This window comes from Pseudorca crassidens, chromosome 3 (genome assembly GCF_039906515.1).
Source record: "Pseudorca crassidens isolate mPseCra1 chromosome 3, mPseCra1.hap1, whole genome shotgun sequence".
Taxonomy (NCBI): Eukaryota; Metazoa; Chordata; class Mammalia; order Artiodactyla; family Delphinidae; genus Pseudorca; species Pseudorca crassidens.
This window is the reverse complement of record NC_090298.1, coordinates 88,836,618-88,857,277: the sequence shown is the minus strand read 5'-3', so window position 1 is coordinate 88,857,277 and position 20,660 is coordinate 88,836,618. Positions and strand designations below refer to the sequence as shown.

General features: G+C 37.2%; 1 protein-coding gene across 6 annotated transcripts in view; it reads right to left on the bottom strand.

Annotated features, from left to right (window-relative positions):
• The window catches only part of FER (FER tyrosine kinase), a 474,202-nt gene that overhangs the window by 389,724 nt on the left and 63,818 nt on the right, over window positions 1-20,660 (bottom strand). For 5 of the 6 annotated variants that reach the window (XM_067731395.1, XM_067731398.1, XM_067731392.1 and 2 more), the window contains one exon: window positions 9,827-10,000. The exons of the other annotated variant lie outside the window; for it this stretch is intronic. In XM_067731395.1, the coding sequence (XP_067587496.1) occupies window positions 9,827-10,000 (174 nt within the window). The remainder of the gene's footprint in view (window positions 1-9,826; window positions 10,001-20,660) is intronic. 6 annotated transcript variants of the gene reach the window in all.

Genomic DNA, 20,660 nt, shown 5'->3' with positions numbered 1-20,660 from the left:
TCTTTGTCTGGTTTTGGTATCAGGGTGATGGTGGCCTCATAGAATGAGTTTGGAGTGTTCCTACCTCTGCTGTATTTTGGAAGTGTTTGAGAAAGATAGGTGTTAGCTCTTCTCTAAATGTTTGATAGAATTCGCCTGTGAAGCCATCTGGTCCTGGGCTTTTGTTTGTTGGAAGATTTTCAATCAGTTTCAATTTTAGTGTTTCTGATTGGTTTGTTCATGTTTTCTATTTCTTCCTGGTTCAGTCTCGGAAGGTGGTGCATATCTAAGAATTTGTCCATTTCTTCCAGGTTGTCCATTTTATTGGCATAGAGTTGCTTGTAGTAATCTCTCATGATCCTTTTATTTCTGCAGGGTCAGTTGTTACTTCTCTTTTTTCATTACTAATTCTATTGAATTGAGTCTTCTCCCTTTTTTTCCTGATGAGTCTGGCTAACGGTTTATCAATTTTGTTTATCTTCTCAAAGAACCAGCTTTTAATTTTATTGATTTTGCTATCGTTTCCTTCATTTCTTTTTCATTTTTTTCTGATCTGACCTTTATGATTTCATTCCTTCCGCTAACTTTGCGGGTTTTTTGTTCTTCTTTTCCTAAATGCTTTAGGTGTAAGGTTAGGTTGTTTATTTGAGATGTTTCTTGTTTCTTAAGGTAGGATTGTATTGCTATAAACTTAGCTCTTAGAACTGCTTTTGCTGCATCGCATAGGTTCTGGGTTGTCGTGTTTTCATTGTCATTTGTTTCTAGGCATTTTTTTATTTTCTCTTTGATTTCTTTGGTGATCACTTGGTTACTAAGTAGTGTATTGTTTAGCCTCCTTGTGTTTGTATTTTTTACTGATGTTTTCCTGTAATTGATATCTACTCTAATAGCGTTGTGGTCAGAAAAGATACTTGAAACAATTTAAATTTTCTTAAATTTACCAACGTTTGATTTGTGACCCAAGATAAAATCTATCCTGGAGAATGTTCCATGAGCACTTGTGAAGAATGTGTATTCTGTTGTTTTTGGATGGAATGTCCTATACATATCAATTAAGTCTATTTTGTTAACGTATCATTTAACTTGCGTTTCCTTATTTATTTTCATTTTGGATGATATGTCCATTGGTGAAAGTGGGGTGTTAACGTCCCCTACTATGATTGTGTTACTGTCAATTTCCCCTTTTATGGCTGTTAGTATTTGCCTTATGTATTGAGGTGCTCCTATGTTGGGTGCATAAATATTTACACTTGTTATATCTTCTTCTTGGATTGATCCCTTCATCATTATGTAGTGTCATTCTTTGTCTCTTGTAATAGTTTTTTATTAAAGTCTATTTTGTCTCATATGAGAACTGCTACTCCAGCTTTCTTCTGATTTCCATTTGCATGGAATATATTTTCCCATCCCCTTACTTGCAGTCTGTATGTGTCCCTAGGTCTGAAGTGGGACTCTTGTACACAGCATATATACAGGTCTTGTTTTCATATCCATTCAGCCAGTCTATGTCTTTTACTTGGAGCATTTAATCCATTTATATTTAAGGTAGTTATTAATATGTATGTTCCTATTACCATTTTCTTAATTGTTTTGGGTTTGTTATTGTAGGAGTTTTCCTTCTCTTTTGTTTCCTGCCTAGAGAAGCTCCTTTAGCATTTGTTGTAAAGCTGGTTTGGTGGTGCTGAATTCTCTTAGCTTTTGCTTGTCTGTATAAGTTTTAAGTTCTCCATCGAATCTGAATGAGAACCTTGCTGGCTAGAGTAATCTTGGTTGTAGGCTTTTCCCCTTCATCACTTTAAATATGTCCTGCCACTCGCTTCTGGCTTGTGGAGTTTCTGCTGAAAGATCAGCTGTTAACCTTATGGTGATTCCCTTGTATGTTGTTTGTTGTTTTTCCCTTGCTGCTTTTAATATTTTTTCTTTGTATTTAATTTTTGATAGTTTGATTAATATGTGTCTTGTCTTGTTTCTCCTTGGATTTATCCTGTATGGGACTCTCTGTGCTTCCTGGAGTTGATTGACTATTTGCTTTCCCATATTAGGGAAGTTTTCAACTATAATCTCTTCAAATACTTTTTCAGTCCCTTTCTTTTTCTCTCCTTCCTCTGGGACCCCTATAGTTCCAATGTTGGTGTGTTTAATGTTGTCCCAGAGGTCTCTGAGACTGTCCTCAATTCTTTTCATTCTTTTTTTTTTTTTTGCATTACACAGGCCTCTCACTGTTGTGGTCTCTCCCATTGTGGAGCACAGGCTCCGGATGCCCAGGCTCAGTGGCCATGGCTCATGGGCCTATCCTCTCCCATTCTTTTTTCTTTATTCTGCTCTGTAGTAGTTATTTCCACTATTTTATCTTCCAGGTCACTTATCCATTCTTCTGCCTCAGTTATTCAGCTATTGATCCCTTCTAGAGAATTTTTTGTTTCATTTATTCTGTTATTCATCACTGTTTGTTTCCTCTTTAGTTTTTCTAGGTCCTTGTTAAACGTTTCTTGTATTTTCTCCGTTCTATTTCCAAGATTTTGGATCATCCTTACTATCATTATTCTGAATTCTTTTTCAGGTACACTGCCTATTTCCTCTTCAATAGGCAGGTTTTTACCTTGCTCCTTTATCTGCTGTGTGTTTCTCTGTCTTGTCATTTTGCTTAACTTACTGTGTTTGGGGTCTCCTTTTCACAGGTGCAGGTTCGTAGTTCCTGTTGTTTTTGGTGTCTGCCCCCAGTGGCTAAGGTTGGTTCCGTAGGTTGTGTACACTTTTTGGTGGAGGGGACTAGTGCCTGTGTTCTGGTGGATGAGGCTGGATCTTGTCTTTCTGGTGGGCAGGTCCATGTCTGGTGGTGTGTTTTGGGGTGTCTATGGACTTATTATGATTTTAGGCAGCCTCTCTGCTAATGGGTGGCATTGTGTTCCTGTCTTGCTAGCTGTTTGGCATAGGGTATCCAGCACTGTAGTTTGCTGGTCGTTGAGTGGAGCTGGGTCTTGGCGTTGACATGGAGATCTCTGGGAGATTTTCGCCATTTGATATTACGTGGAGCTGGGAGGTCTCTTGTGGACCAACGTCGTGAACTTGGCTCCCTCACCTCAGAGGCACAGACCTGACGCCTGGCTGGAGCACCAAGAATCTGTCATAATCCACACAGCTCAGAATAAAAGGGAGAAAAAAAAGAAAGAAAAAAAGAAGATAAAATAAAGTAAAATAAAGTTATTAAAATAAAAATTAATTATTAAAGATAAAGAAAGAAGAGAGCAACCAAACCAAAAAACAAATCCACCAATGATAACAAGCGTTAAAAACTATACTTAAAAAAAAAAAGCACAGTCTGAACCCTAGGTCAAATGGTAAAAGCAAAGCTGTACAGACAAAATCACACAGAGAACTATACACATATACACTCACAAAAAGAGAAAAAGGGAAAAAATATATATATATCATTGCTCCCAAAGTCCACCTCCTCAATTTTGGGATGATTTTTTGTCTATTCAGGTATTCCACAGTTGCAGGGTACATCAAGTTGATTGTGGAGATTTAATCCGCTGCTCCTGAGCCTGCTCGAGAGATTTCCCTTTCTCTTCTTTGTTCGCACAACTCCTGGTGTTCAGCTTTGGATTTGGCCCCGCCTCTGTGTATAGGTCGCCTGAGAGCATCTGTTCTTCGCTCAGACAGGACGGGGTTAAATGAGCAGCTGCCTCAGGGGCTCTGGCCGGTGGGGAGGGAGGGGTATGGAATGCGGGGCGAGTCTGTGGCGGCAGAGGCCACCGTGACGTTGCACCAGCCTGAGGCGCGCCGTGTGTTCTCCCGGGGAAGTTGTCCCTGGATCATGGAACCCTGGCAGTGGCGGGCTGCACAAGCTCCCAGAAGGGGAGGTGTGGACAGTGACCTGTGCTTGCACATAGGCTTCTCGGTGGCTGCAGCAGCAGCCTTAGCGTCTCATGCCTGTCTCTGGGGTCCACGCTGAAAGCCGCGGTTCGCGCCCATCTCTGGAGCTCCTTTAAGCGATGCTCTTAATCCCCCCTCCTCGCACACCAGGAAACAAAGAGGCAAGGAAAAGTCTCTTGCCTCTTCGGCAGCTCCAGACTTTTTCCCAGACTCCCTCCCGGCTAGCTGTGTTGCACTAGCCCCCTTCAGGCTGTGTTCACACAGCCTACCCCAGTCCTCTCCCTGGGATCTGACCTCGGAAGCCAGAGCCTCAGCTTCCCACCCCCACCCATCCCGGCTCGTGAACAGACAAGTCTCTCGGGCTGGTGAATGCTGGTCGGCACCGATCCCCTCTGCAGGAATCTCTCCGCTTTGCCCTCTGCACCCCTGTTGCTGCGCTCTCCTCAGAACCATTTTTTTTTTTTAAGATTCCATATATATGTGTTAGCATATGGTATTTGTTTTTCTCTTTCTGACTTACTTCACTCTGTATGACAGACTCTAGGCCCATCCACCTCACTACAAATAACTCAATTTCATTCCTTTTTATGGCTAATATTCCATTGTATATATGTGCCACATCTTCTTTATCCATTCATCTATCGATGGACACTTAGGTTGCTTCCATGTCCTGGCTATTGTAAATAGAGCTGCAATGAACATTGTGGTAAATGATTTATTTTTTTTTTTTTTTTTTTTTTTTGCGGTACTCAGGCCTCTCACTGCTGTGGCCTCTCTCATTGCGGAGCACAGGCTCCAGACGCACAGGCTCAGCGGCCATGGCTCCTGGGCCCAGCCACTCCATGGCATGTGGGATCCTCCTGGACTGGGGCACGAACCCGTGTCCCCTGCATCGGCAGGCAGACTCTCAACCACTGTGCCACCCGGGAAGCCCTAAATGACTCTTTTTGAATTAGGACATAGAGTTTTTAAAAAGTAGTCCATCATTATCCTTTTAATATCCATGGGATATGTACCTTTCACTTCTGATATTAGTAATTTGTACTCACACTGGGTTTTTGTTAGCCTGGCTAGAGGCTTACTGATTTTATTCTTCTCAAAGAACCAGATTTTGGTTTTGTTGACTTTATTAGTTTCATATTTTCATTGAATTCTGCTCTAATTTTCATTATTTCTTTTCTTCTGTGTACTTTGGATTCAATTTGCTCTTCTTTTTCTACTGTCCTAAGGTGGAAGCTCAGATAATAGATTTTAGATCTTTCTTCTTTTCCAACAAATGCATTCAATGCTATAAATTTCCTTCTAAGCACTGCTTTTGTTGTATCCCACAAATTTTGATAAGTTTTGTTTTCAGGTTCGTTTCGTTCAAAATATCTTTAAATTTTTCTTGAGATTTCTTCCTTGATCCACATGTTATTTAGAAATGTGCTGTTTAATCTTCAAGTATTTGGGGATTTTCCAGCTATCTTTCTGTTACTGATTTCTAGTTTAATTCCACTGTGGTCTCAGAGAAGACACTGTATCAACTCCATTTTTTAAAATTTGTTAAGGTATGATTTATGACCTAGAATGTGGTCTATCTTGTTGAACCATCCAATGTGAGTTTGAGAAGAATGTGTATTCTCCTGCTGTTGGATGAAGTAGACTATAGATGTTCCTTATATCTAGTTGACTGATGATATTATTAAGTTCAACTCTGTCCTTACTGATTTTCTGCCTGCTGCATCTGTCCATTTCTGATGGGGGGTGGGGAGGGTGCTGAATTCTCCAACTATAATAGTGGTTCATCCATTTCTCCTTACAATTCTAACACTTTTTGTGGTTCTATCAGTATTTTGATGCTATGTTGTTAGGCACATATATGTTAAGGATTACAGTGTCTTCCTGGAGAACTAACCCCTTCAACATTATGTAATTCCCCTCTTTATCCCTGATAAATTTCTTTACTTTGAAGTCTGTCCTGTCTGCAATTAATATAGCTACTCCCACTTTCTTTTGATTAGGGTTAGTATGGTATATCTTTCTCCATCCATTTACTATTAATCTATATGTGTCTTTATATATAAAGTGGTTTTCTTGTAGACAACATACAGTTGTGTTTTGTTTTTTTATCCAGTCTGACAATATCTGTCTTTTAATTGGTTCATTAAGACCACTGACCTTCAAAGTAATTATTGATATACTTGGATTAGTATCTACCATATTTGTCACTGTTTCCTATTTGTTACCCTTATTAGTTGTTCCAATTTTTGTCTTCCACTATTTTTCTGTCTTTGTGGTTTTAATTGAGTACTTTATGTGATTCTATTCTCTATCATTTCTTAGCATACTAGGTATACTTTTTTTTGCTTTTTTTAGTGGCTGCCCTAGAGTTTGCAACATACATTTATAACTAATCCACTCCTACTTTCAAATAACACTATACCACTTCATGCATAGTGTAAATACCTTACAATAACAAAATAATCCTAATTCCTCCTTCCCATCCCAAGTATTATGGCTGTCTTTCATTTCACTTATATATAAGCATACATAAAAATATGTACACACACACAGGATATATACATGAGTGTACATAATCAAATACATTGTTGCTATTATCGTTTTCAATAAACCATTATCCATTAAATCAATTAAGAATGAGAAAAATAAAAGTTTTCATTTTATCTTCACTCATTCGTTCCCCAATGCTCTTTCTTTCTCTATGTAGATCCAAGTTTCTGACCTATATCATACTTTCCTTCTCAGTCTATTGGCAACAAATTCCATCAATTTTTGTTTGTCTGACAAAGACTTTATTTCTCCTTCACTTTTGAGGGATATTTTCACAGGGTTCAGAATTCTAGGTTTATGAGGGGTTTTTTCATCATTCATTCTGCTTGGTGTTCTCTGAGCTTCCTGGATCTGTCATTTGGTGCCTGACATTAATTTCGGGAAATTCTCAGTCATTATTGTTTCAAAAATTTCTTCTATTCCTCAGTCCCTTTCTTCTCCTTCCCATTATATGTATGTTACACCTTTTGTAGTGGTCCCAAAATTCTTGACTATGCTGTTTACTTTTTTTTTCAGTCTTTGTTCTCTTTGGTTTTCACTTTTAGAGATTTCTATTGACATAAACTCAAGTTCAGAGATTCTTTCTTCAGTTGTGTTCAGTCTCCTAATAAGCCCATCAAAGTCATTCTTCATTTCTGTCATAATGTTACTGAACTCTAGAATCTCTTCTTGGTCCTTGCTTAGGATTTCTATCTTTCTGCTTACATTGCCCGTCTGTTCTTGTATGCTGTCTACTTTACTCATTAGAGCTCTTAGCACATTATTAATAGTTGCTTTAAATTCCCAGTCTGATAATTCCAAGATCCCTGTCATGTCTGGTTCTGATGCTTGCTCTGTCTCTTCCAATTGTGTTTCCTGCCTCTTGGTATGCCTTGTCTCTTTCTTCTTGATTGTCAGGTATAATGTACTGGGTAAAAGGAACTGAGGTAAACAGGACTGTACTAATGTGGTGCTAAGTTGGCAAGGAAGGAGAAGCATTTTATAGCCCTCTGATTAGGTCTTGGTCTTTCACTGAGCCTGTACCTCTGGACCATGAACTTCACATGTACTTCTCAGTCCCCACCCCACCTTACATGGGACAGGATGGCTAGAGTGAGCTGGAGTTGGGTACTTCCCTTCCCCCAGGTCAGTTAGGTTCTGGCTAAACAGTTTGTCCTGACGACAGACCTTGTTAAAAACAGAATGTTCTAGCATATGTCAAAATTATTCCTTTTCCTCTGCCACTACCAGGATCATGAGATTTTTTTTGTTTCCTATATTCTCTGTGAGAACCTCATAGGGATTTGGGAGGTAAAATTCACAAGTGTGAAGGCCCCTCAATGAGTGGGTCCTCCTGGAGTTTGTAACCCTCAGAAATGTCCACACTGAACTTCCAGAATTTGTCAGTTACAGTTCAGGTTTTTCTACAACCAACAATGGTTCCCAAGACTGCTGCTGTTCTGATAAGTTGCGATTCTCTGTATTTGCTTGTCAGTCTCTCCAATTGGTGGGGGGGTGGGGGGGGCAGTCATCTGCTCTGTGACCTACTTTCTCTAACGGATCTAAGAAAGAGTTGTTGATTTTTCAGTTTGTTCAGCTTTTTACTTGTTGTTAGGATGGAGGGACAACTTCCAAACTTCTTACATGCTGGTCTGGAAACTAGAAGTCTTAACTTTTGAACTTGCTAAACAACCAATTCACTATTCAGCAAATTGGCAATTTTTTAGGGGGTGGGGGGGCTATGTTGGGTCTTCACTGCTGCACGCAGGCTTTCTCTAGTTGTGTCCAGAGGGGACTACTCTTTGTTGCAGTGCACTGGCTTCCCATTGTGGTGGCTTCTCTAGTTGCAGAGCACGGGCTCTAGGCACGCAGGCTTCAGTAGCAGCACGCAGGCTCGGTAGTTGTGGCTCACGGGCTCTAGAGCACAGGCTCAGTAGTTGTGGCACATGGGCTTAGCTGCTCCGTGGCATGTGGGATCTTCCCGGACCAGGGATCGAACCTGTGCCCCTGCATTGGCAGGCAGCTTCTAAACCACTGCACCACCAGGGAAGTCCCAAACAGGCAAATTAATATCAAAAAGCAAGAATTTATCCTACCTTACACCTCATGGCAACCAAATAGTTGATACAGGAAAAATTTTTATTGAAAAACTCCAGCTAACAGTTGCATCAGAAATGACAGAAGTAAAATATTGCCATTTTACAACCTCCACTGAGCTAATGGATCTAAGCGGTGAATATGAAGTGTTGCTAAAACTATTAGGGGAAAGGCTGAAAAGAAACTTTTTTAATAGATTGAGCAGGCTGGCAACACTGGAACCTATTAGTCAAGTTTAACATCAGAAGAAGATAAACAAGCAGACATTATATACCTCTTGATATGAAACAACAGGAAGTCTATACCAGCACCTATGATGTATTCTTGCCCAAAATAAACAGCCAAATTCTTATCAAGTCTCTAGATCTAACTTCCAGTTTGCAAGAAAATAGGAGGATGAAGGAATATGTGAAACTGCATCACAAGCTGCTAACAGGAAAATCCAAAATGAAGGAATTAAATGCTATAGAATAAACTACCCAGTTTCTCCCACAAATAAATGGCATTTTAAAAGTGGGGTGGTGAGGGGAACCTAGAGATTAAGAGATTATTCAAATGCAACATATGAGCCAGGTTTGGATCATGATTCAAATGAAACAACTGTAAAAAAACATTTAACAATCATTTGAGCATAGTCAGGATAATTAATAATATTAAGGAATTATTGTTATTTTAGGTGGTTAATGATAACATAGTTTTTTTAAAAAGAGTATTTATTTTAGCAATATATACTAAAATATTTATGGATAAAATAATAACTGGAATTTTCTTTAAAATTATCCAGTGTAGAAGAAAAGTAGGTGAGAGTATAGATGAAAAAAAAAGAAAGAAAATATTGACTATGTGGATGGATAGGTCAATGGGAGTTCATTTAACTATTCTCTCTTCTGTACATTTGCAAATTTTCATAACAAAACCCATTGTAAAAAGTTATCCAGAAGAGACAGACTCTGTGAAAAAAATTTAGAAATATTCCAACTAATTTATTTTGCCTATTTTTATTATATGCATAGAATTAAACGATGCAAATTAATTTTCTAAAAGCCTAAAAGAGCTATTTCAGTGAGTAAAAAATAAAAATTCTAAGTGATAAGAAAGCATTGTATCATCGTTTAATTGGCAGCATTTTTTTCTTTCATGAGAGTATATAAAGTAACAGTATATCTTATAATCAATAATGTTGTACATTCAGTAAAAATAAGATACCACTTATTAGAGACACTGAAATCTATTTCTTGCCAGGAAATGGTGACTAAACAATTTTTAAAGTCAAACAAGATAAAGTATTTCAGTGAATTTAAAAATCAAATTAAAGAAAGAATTCCAGAACGGAAAGACAAACCTTGATCATCTCTGCCTCTATCTGCTGATGAACACCTATATAACTCTTCTTCACCTGCTGCTTGTCTTTGATCATCATGGTGAGCCTGTGTAAGGGCCCAGAATTTAGGTCCTCTGCATGTGTCTTCATTATCCTACTAAGTTGTTCCGTCTGCTGAATCATAAGTAGCCAAGACTTTTTAAAAAATAAGAAATAAAATTAGCACTTGTATTAGAGGTTTCCACTTAGCTGTCTTCAGGAACTTTAAATATTTAGTTTTACACAAATTATTACATTAATATAAAAATGGCAGGTTTCTGGCAAGGAGCTATATGAGTGGTTCATATTTAATATCTTTAAATTCAAGAACAAATGCTTCAAAATTCAGTAATCAGAGACTGCAGAATTCTAGGACAGGATTAAGGGACTCTGAGAAGCCACACTTGCAGTCTTCATTTTACCACTTCTTGTTTGTTTTTCAACACACTGATATATTGCTTCTGCCCAAACCATTCTATTGCCTTAGTAAGGTTAACACTTCCTAATGATCAAATGCAACAGAAATTTACCCATCTTCATTCTTAACCTGTTTCTCTGAGGCATCCGATCCTACTGACTCACTTCTTCCTGAAACCCTCTTTTTTGGTTTCTATGGCTTCTCATCTTCCAACATGCTGGCTTGCCTTCCTCCCTTCCTAAAAATTCCTTCTCAAACTTTATACCTGCTCTTCTTTTGCTGTCTATGTCTTAAATACTTGTATTCTCTACATTTCTATCTTATCTCTTTTCTTAATAAATACCATTAGTTCTCAATGAGTTTTCTAGCCCAACACATTGCCTCAATAGCAGACACACATAATGGTGGGTTTGGGACAAGTGGGCATATGGATACTGCTGGAAGAACAAGTCATCTGTTTTTAGACTTTCTACCTTATTAATACTGAAAAAAAAATAAAAGGAATGCTCTTCACTACAGGTCTTCAAAATTCTATTCAGAAACAGGTATTGGAGACTTTCCATGGTCAGAGAGGATCCATGGTAAAAATACAAAAAATAGACAAGGTATAGTGTCAGATATTTCACAAGAGTAATTTTCTACACTATTACCTTTGATCTGTGAATGAACAGAATTTCTGTTTCTGTTAGTAGTCCAAAATAATCCTAAATCAAAATTTAATAGGTATCTAAATCAAAAGTATAGACTAAAGGAAGCAAATTCTTAGTCAGAACTCACCAGGGTCTAACTTAGTAATCCTGCTTTTTGATACACTGCAATACGTTTTTTTAAAAAAGTAATCTTTGAGGACATTTCTTTAGGGAAAAGGGTCATTTTTAGTTGTGAGATGCTATTATGAACATGAAATAAGATAGATGGCCTACGAACTCATCATATTTACTTTCAAATTCAATAACCTCAGTACTAAGATGCTCGATACCACAAAGCCATTTAAAACTAATGTAGCTCCTCCATTAAAATATTAAATTTAACAAAGATGAAAACAAGAAAAATTATACAAATGTGGATTAAAAACATAATTTAAATTGCCCTAGTAATTCTTGTAGCTTTGCCTTTTTCATTTGATATTTTCACTCTAAAAAATACCATGTTAGAAAAACACTGTTATAGCATGTGCAGAATATTAAGACTACTAAAAATAAAGTGAGAGGAATCTGTTTCTTTCTCAAAAAACAAATATTCTCTATCTTCAAAAAGCAAATACTCTCTAAGTGCTTTGTAGCAATAAATTTTTGTGATTCTATGTAGGAGTCCTTGCAGCCTAGGGAGAAGCCTTCTTAGAAGCTAACATTAAAGATCACACAACTAGGTCAGATTGCCCTTCACCTCCCAGGAGGGCACATCTCATCCTGTCTAATAGCCCTGTTCACTGCAGTCACTGTGCAAAGTCAAAACCTCCTAAGGTATATATTATCACCCCAACTGTCAACCCCATATTGCCCTCAATATCTCCTATTCTGACCCAGGACACTATCTATAGAATCCTGTACTCTCAAGAACTCTTGCTCTATGATTAGAAAACTCCTTATACTTCTTATCAGAACTTTCCACTTGTCTTCTATCTGTAACAAAAACCTGGCTTGATCCTACTAAAAACAACCTAATACTGCTAATAAATATGCCCTCTCTTCCTAGAAGTCTCTGTTCTTCTGAAGCTCAAGTCACCCTTGCACATGAACAATCCATCAGAAACTCCTTCTGATTCTCCCTCCAAAGTCTACCACAAATCTACCCACTTCTCTTCATATTCACTGCCACCCCTTTTGGAAGATATGATTATCTCTGGCTGAGACTGTTGCAGCACCTCCTAATTGGTGTCCTCTCTTCTACTCATGCTCCTTTCCAAACCATTCTCCTTAAAGTAGCAAAAGAAATTGTCATCTCCTGCATAAAATCCTACACTGGCTTTCCTTTTCATTTAAAGAAAAATCCAAACTTCCTTCTAAGACCTATAGTGTCTCAGATTATGTGTCCTCTGTCTATCCTTTCAACTTCTGTTTTTGCCATTATCTACCCTGCTAAATAACTTCTAGTAGCACTGGTCTTCCTTTAATTTCCTAAACATTCTCTCTTCCTGGGAGCTCATCCTCTCTTTCACATAGCAAGATCCACCTCTTCCTTTAGGAATCAGCTAAATCTCATGTAGGTCTAATGCTTGCTATTCTTTATCTTAGCACTTAAAACAACTATTTATTTGTATGTATACCATTTTTTTTAATGTCTCCCCAACTACAGTGGAAGCTCCATAAGGGTAGTACTGTGTCTCTGTGTTCACTATTTTAGGTATTCACTGTGATGCCTAAAATAATAGCTACTAAATATTCTTTGAAAGAAGGAAGGGTGAGAGGGAGGGAAAGAGGAACAAATGTAGAATAAAACCATTAAGTGAAAATATGCCATTAAAAGATTTTTTTAATTGTTTCAAACTGGAATTAGATAGCATAGAACAATGCCAATTATGATGGGGAAGGAAAATTAACAAGTCTATCTTCAACTGATAAAACAACAGAGGGATTAGAGCAGCACACAGTGCAATAAGAAGCACTGGCCTAAAAGGAATGAGTGAGTGTGCAAGAAAATGTTTGGGTGGTGTATAACTTGAATTAGACGCATGGCTGGAATATTTCTTAAAAAGAGAGATGAGTAAAACGTTAACAGATGCTTAATAAACAAACAAAGAGAAAAGATGCATTTCAACATTTATAATTAAACTGATATAGCACTTTGCAGATATGGCTCTTTAGTTCAGGCATAGCAGTGGCCAAAGCATAAATAAATTATTTGTTGATTAGGATAATTTGTGGAAGATAATTCCTTATCTGCAGACCATCTCATCTGCAGACCATCTGCAGACATTCAAATTGCTTTATTACACAGAATCCTGCTTAAGGGATTAATAATGTTCCTCATAATGGAATTTTACCAGTAGTCAGAGTCACTGATGCTGAAAGCTACAGACAGGTTAAGAAATAATAAAAAGTGAAAATATCTGAAGTTAATTTTAGAAAAATCTAATCACAAAACAAAATTATTTCTCAATTCCATCCACTCAATTCCAACTCAAATTCCATCCACAAGCTGCTCAAAATACATACACACTGTGACCTAACACCACGATAGCACTTCTAAACATAGGGCTTACTAAAATACGAAACACCAGCCTTTACTATATCACTCCAAATTTAGGACAGATGCTTCCATGTAATTAAATTGCAGCTCTCATATGGAACAGGGAACAATCATCACACTACAAGCCAAAATTATATCTAAAATAAAATAATACAGAACAAGATGAGTTATTTTTTAATCATTACGTGATAGTGTGAAAAATATAAAACAATATCTACTCAAAGGTAGTAGGAAATATTAGCAGCTCCTCCATAAAGTGGTAAAAACTCACTAGTTTAACTTACTTTGGGGAAATAGTCTAAATTAATTTTTAAAAATTAAATGTTAGAATTTTCCACAGAAAATAATTTATTCCATTCAGGTATATATAATAGCAACAGGTATGAAATGTAAAGATCCTAACACACTGCTTATATTTCCATATATTAGTAATTGTAATTAACAAATTAATCATGCATATTATCAGGTACTCAGAAATGAGATGAAGGAAACAAGAAAACACTGGTTTTCTTGATTGACTGATTGATTCCTTTGTACCAGGAACAATGTTAGAAAGAGGAGATAAAATAACCAGCAAAATAAAGGACCTCTTCTGACCATGACATACTTTACTAACTGGAATCAAACTCATCTTCCCATTGAAAACAACTAGAAAATGGGGCATCATGTATGACACTCTTTTCATATATTGGACAGCAGGCAGCACAGGGCTGGAATCCCAAAGAGAAGTGAAAGGCCTAAAACTGCCCCAGTTGTCTTCCTGGAGTTATTTTCTTAAGGGAAGTACAGGGAGAAAATCAGAGATAAACAGACTTAGAAGTCATAGTAAAAAGTTTGATATATACCAATTACAATGCCCAATCAGAAATTTTAGGCAGGGGACTTGGCCATTACAGGGGTTAAATTAAAAGGTCAAGAAGAAAACTCTCTGGGCCTCACATAGCTTATACTTGTTTACATTTTTTTATTAAAATAATAATGCAAACCCTCACCTGATCTGAATTATCTTAAATTCTAAATATGTAGTCTGATTTCTTAAGTGCTAATTACGTCTTCCCAGAAGAAAAATAAAATGCTACTGGGAAAATCTTTAAAAATAAGATCAGCCAAGATGGAGTAACAGGGACCAAATTTACCCTTCTACCTGAAACAAGCAAAAAATGGACAAAAGATATGGAACAACTGTTTTCAAGACACTGTTTATCAGCCAAAGAAGAACAGTGATCACCAAGAAAAGGAAACAAACAAGGTGAGCCCTACAATTGCCCTGACTTACTGACTTGAGAGACTGCAGCACAGGAAGGAGAAACTGAAGGAGACACCAGCAGAATCCCTGGGGTGAGGAGACAAAGCTGAGAGTCAGGAAAGAGCAAGGCAACTAGAGTTCATGGGACAGACTACTGGAGAGGACAGAGGTACACAGAGAGAAGCCCAGAGATCTGCAGTGAGCCCCGCTCCATCCAGGATTCAGCACAACACTGATCAGTGCATGCCCGGGAGAAAACTACAGGAGCTGGGCAAAGAACTGGCTGAAAAGACTAAAGGGAACAGGACCTGGTGCTCACCCATGGTTGGGAATACTGCCCGTTCCCACCAGCCACACGGAAAAACTCAAAATTTATGGGGCATGGGGTAGAATACTCAAAAAAGTTTTACCGTCCTAGTGGGGAGTAATTAGCCCTGGAGTTAACACTGTTCTGGTCCTGCCTAACAAATCTTAAACTCAGAATCCAAAAGATCAAACTCTTTCCAAGTAACGTAACTGTGTCCCCAAACAAAACTCAACAACACATAGCAACACAAACTATCAAAAATGAAGCAGAGAGAAAAAAAAATTTTTTTTAATAAACAGAGTATCACTGAACTTTAGGACTTTTAGAGATCTAATATGTGTATAATTAGAAACATCATAGGAGACAGAGAGGAATAGGAAAAGTATTTGAAGAAATAATGGCTGAAAATATTCAAAACTTGATGAAAATGAAAAATCCACAGATTCAAGAAGCTCAATAAATCCCAGCACAAGAAGCATGAAAACAAAACAAAACAAAAACCCCACACTATCAGTACCGTATCTGAGTCAAACAGCCTTCCAACATTCAAATGTTTTATAATGATAATATAATAGTTTTCACAAACTGATTACATATATGAAACCCATCAATTCTATAACTCATTTTGATGAGTTTCTGGATAACTTATTTTTTTCTTACAGCATTTAAAATTTCCTCCCCTGTAAATATAGCAGGAATTGACTAGTCTCCTCTGCATGGTTTATATCCCAGTATCCAGAAATCTCTACAGGTATGATCTCATCTGGTGGAGATTTGCAAAGAACCAAAGGACTGAGTTTACTTAGTGAGTGAGCAAGAAATGGATCATCTGAGTTAAGTATGTCCTTTAATTTCAGGGGATTTCGGCTTCTCTAATGAAGCCTTTCTAACAATGAAACTGTTGAGGGACTTCCCTCGTGGCACAGTGGTTAAGAATCTGCCTGCCCATGCAGGGGATATGGGTTCAATCCCTGGTCCGGAAAGATCCCACATGCTGCAGAGCAACTAAGCCTGTGCGCCACAACTACTGAGCCTGTGCTCTAGAACTGAGCCTGCGTGCCACAACTACTGAAGCCCCCACGCCTAGAACCCGTGCTCTGCAACAAGAGAAGCCACCGCAATGAGAAGCCCACACACCGCAACAAAGAGAAGCCCCTGCTTGCCACAACTAGAGAAAGCCCGTGCACAGCAATGAAGACCCAATGCAGCCAAAAATAAATAAATTAAAAATAAATTTATTAAAAAAGAAAGAAAGGGTTGAAACTTTTTAGACCCTGTTATTCAAGTACTATAAATTCTCATATTATCAAACACTAACATCACAATCAAAACAAATCCTGAATAAAAATACTATGTAGACAAAAAAAATTACTAAATATTTTTAAATAAAATAGAATCAACATAATCAAAGTCAATATCTGGGTTCTAAAGAGTGGTACCAAATATGCTGAGCCACATCATCTCAGTCATTGCCCAATCTCAGCAGTAAGAAGAAAGCCATTATGACTACCAGAATATTGCTACTGCTACCAAAAAAGTGTAAGTCTAAACAGGGACTTCCCTGACAATCTAGTGGTTAAGACTCTGCACTCCCAATGCAGGGGTCACAGGTTCGACCCCGGTTGAGGAACTAAGATCCCGCATGCCACACAGCATAGCCAAAAAAAAAAAAAAAAAAAGGGAGGGAGACGCAAGAGGGAGGAGATATGGGGATATATGTATATGTACAGCTGATTCACTTTCGTATAAAGCAGAAACTAACACACCATTGTAAAGCAATTATACTCCAATAAAGATGTTTAAAAAAAAAAAGGTCTAAGCACAGATTCAGACCACGAAGGAAACTATATTACCTTTTCTTTTCTAATATTTTTCTTCAAATTTTCTAGACTCAGTGCCCCTCAATTGCTTGTGTTATTCTTGGACTTAAAGGCCACTCTTCTTGTTCTTCTGAGGAACAAAGATAACTGGCCAGAGTCATCTTTGTCCTTCAGAAGTAAATCACATAAGCTCAGCAGTCTGTCCTACCAAAAGTTACAGGTTGAATTAAAGACCTCCACAGTCTCTTCCAGCTCCAACACCCTGTGGTTGTTCTCTACTTAGCTACTTCCCTCATCATCCTCATAAACTCATTGACCTCTGTTGCTCATGTCCACAGAAGACTGCTTTGTTGATCCAGCTCTAGTGGATCTTTGTTAATACAGGGATGGCCTATTTGAAAATTTTAAAGAAAACAATAAATTACAGTAAGGAGATGTTTGCCTACTTCCCTCTAGTTTCTGGGTAATATTCCTGTTCTCCACCCTGCTGCATCCCACTCCCATTCCCCATCCATGTCCTAGAGAAGTGGTTCTGTTATTCCCTATTTCCTGTATCCCCAAAATTTCCTTGACTGGCTCTTTCAACTCAACATTTTTTACAAAAGCAAAGCCTTTGCCTTCCCCAATCCAACCAGTTCTTCCAGCTACTGCTCAATCTTATCTTTTTTGAAAGCCCCTCAAATAGACTTCTGGGGGGAAAAAAAAGTTAAAGCTCTGCATTTGTTTCCAGAAGGTATGAACCAGACTGTAGACTTAGGATACTCCCTTTTGAAGCTCTACCAAAGAAATGCTGTTTTCTTTTCTCATATCCTGTGTAATACAGAACCAAGAGGTGAGTTTGATGTTCTCCATTACTTCTCCCCAACTCCACCCCTATTAAAGCTAACCTTGCTTGTCAAGACGGCCCTTTACTCCTCCTCTCCAACACTGTCTACCTCTGATACACACATAGGCTTTTTCTTATTCACCCCTTACATCAAGATATGTGTCTGAGACACATATCTTCATCTTATAAATGGTGTCGGAGAGATTAAGTAATCTGTCCAAGATCATACAGCTAACGAATGGAAGAGCTCAGCTTCAACCCAAATCTACCTCTTACTGTGCTAGACTGGAAACAACCTAAGAAGTCTGGAGGATACAGAAGTATGGGAACCTAAAGACCCTTGCAATGAAGGACTACTTTGAGAACAAAATCTAAGCTAAACTGATGAGAGTACCTTATAAACTGGTTACATATTACATTAATCTGTATTTAGTACTTTATCATTAAATTACAAGCTTAAGAGCTATAGGGAAAAGCCATCTACTCTCTGTAGGCCACCTACTTTGTAGCATGAATAACAAACAGCTAAAGTGAAGAAGTCCTTCTAGGCCAAGATTAATGAGTCATTCTTGATATGACACAGTCTGTTAGAAGAAATGAAGATGAAAAAGAAAGAGGCCTCTCACTGTATTTGAATTTCTAACTAGAATAATGAACCACACTTCAAATCTTCCTAAACAGAACAATTAAGAAATAAATCATCTTCTTACCTAACCAACCCCAATATCACACTGGATAATTAGAAATAGTACCACTTTAATACTGACAGTACACATTTCTTTATGGAAAACATAAAAAACCAGGAAAACAAATGACTGGTTTGGGACTTTAAGTTTTAGAACATTTTTCAGAATGTTAAGTGTTATAGTAAATAACACTAATATTATAACATTTTTTTTTACATAAAATGCATTATTTCAAAAGATTTTCTGAATTCCTAAATGTGCTTATTTTATGTCTGACTTATTTCACTTAGCATAATGACCTCAAGGTCTATCCATGTTGTTGCAAAAGGCAGGATTTACTTTTTTATGACTGAATAATATTTCGTTGCATATATATACCATATTTTCTTTACCCATTCATCCACTGATGGACACTTAGGTTATTTCCATATCTTGGCTATTATAAATAATGCTGCAATGAACATGGGGGCATACATATCTCTTCAAGATGATAATTTAATTTCCTTCAGATGCATACTCAGAAATGGAATTGCTGTATCATACGGTCATTCTATTTTAATTTTTTGAGGAACCTCCATACTGTTTTCCAAAGTAACTGTACCAAGTTATGATCATTTGTATGTCTTCTTTGGAGAAATGTTTATTCAGATCCTCTGCCCATTTTATAAATGGATTGTTTGGTTTTTTGCTCTTGAGTTGTAAGTTCCTATTTTTTTTTTTTGCTGGTTTGTAACATTATATGTTTCATGTGTACTATATTTCTATTTCTGTATACATTACAGTATGATTTTATATATATAGATATATAGATATAGATATATATCGCATCTTCTTTATCCATTCATCTGTTGGTGGGCACTTAGGTTGTTTCCATATCTTGCCTATTGTAAATAATGCTGTGATAAACAGAGGGGTGCATATATCTTTTAAAATTAGTGTTTTCATATTCTTGTGATAAATACCCAGAAGTGGAACAGCTGAGTCATATGGTAGTTCTAGTCTTAATTTTTTTGAAGAATCTCCATACTGTTTTCCATAGTAGCTGCACCAATTCACATTACCATCAACAGTATACAAAGATTCCCTCTTTTCCACATCCTCTCTAACACTTGTTTCTTGCCTTTTTTGATAATAACCATTCAAACAGGCATGAGATGATACCTAATTGTGGTTTTGATTTGCATTTCCTTGATGATTAGTGATATTGAGCATCTTTTCATGTACCCATTGACCATTTATGTGTATTCTTTGGAAAAATGTCTATTATGATCCTCTGCCCATTTTTTAATTAGGTCTTTTGTTGTTGTTGTTGTTGAGTTGTATGAGTTCTTTATATATTTTGAATATTAGCCTCTTAATGGGTATATGATTTGCAAATATCTTCTCCCAGTTGGTAGGCTGTCTTTTCATTTTGTTGATGCTTTCCTTTGCAGGGCAGAAGCTTTTTAATTTGATGTAGTCTCATTTGTGTTTTTTGTTTTTTGATTTTTTTGTTTTTGCTTTTATTTCCCTTCCCTGAGGAGACACACCCAGAAGGATATGCTAAGACCAATGTCAAAAAGTATACTATGTTTTCTTCTAGGAATTTTATGGTTTCAGGTCTTATATTCAAGTCTTTAATACATTTGGAGTTGATTTTTGTATGTGGTGTAGGATAGTGGTCTAGTTTCATTCTTTTGTATGTGGCTATCCATTTTCCCAACACAATTTATTGAGGAGACTATTCTTTCTCCATTGTATGTTCTTTGCTCCTTTGTCATAAATTAATTATACATATATGTGTGGGTTTATTTCTGGGCTCACAATTCTGTTCCACTGATCTATGTGTCCAATGTTCTGCCAATACAATGCTGTTTTAATTACAATAGCTTTGTGATATAAGTTAAAGTCAGGGAGTGTGATGCCTCCAGTTTTGTTCTCTCTTCTCAGGATTGCTTTAGCTATTCAGGGTCTTTTTGGTTCCATATAAATTTTAGGATTTTTTTGTTCTATTTCTGTGAAAAATGTCCTTGGGAATTTGATAGGTATTACATTGAAGCCACACATTGTTTAATGTAATAGGGACATTTTAACAATCTTAATTTTTCCAGTCCATGAGCATAGAATATCCTGCCATTTCTTTGTGTCATCTTTAATTTTTTTCAATGTCTTATAATTTTCAGTGTACATGTCTTTCACATCCTTGGATAAATTTATTCCTTGGTATTTTATTCTTTTTGTTTCACTTGTAAATGGTATTCTTTCCTCAATTTCTCATTCTGCTAGTTTGTTGTTAGTATATAGGAACACAAAAGATTTTTGTTTTATATTAATTTTGTACCCAG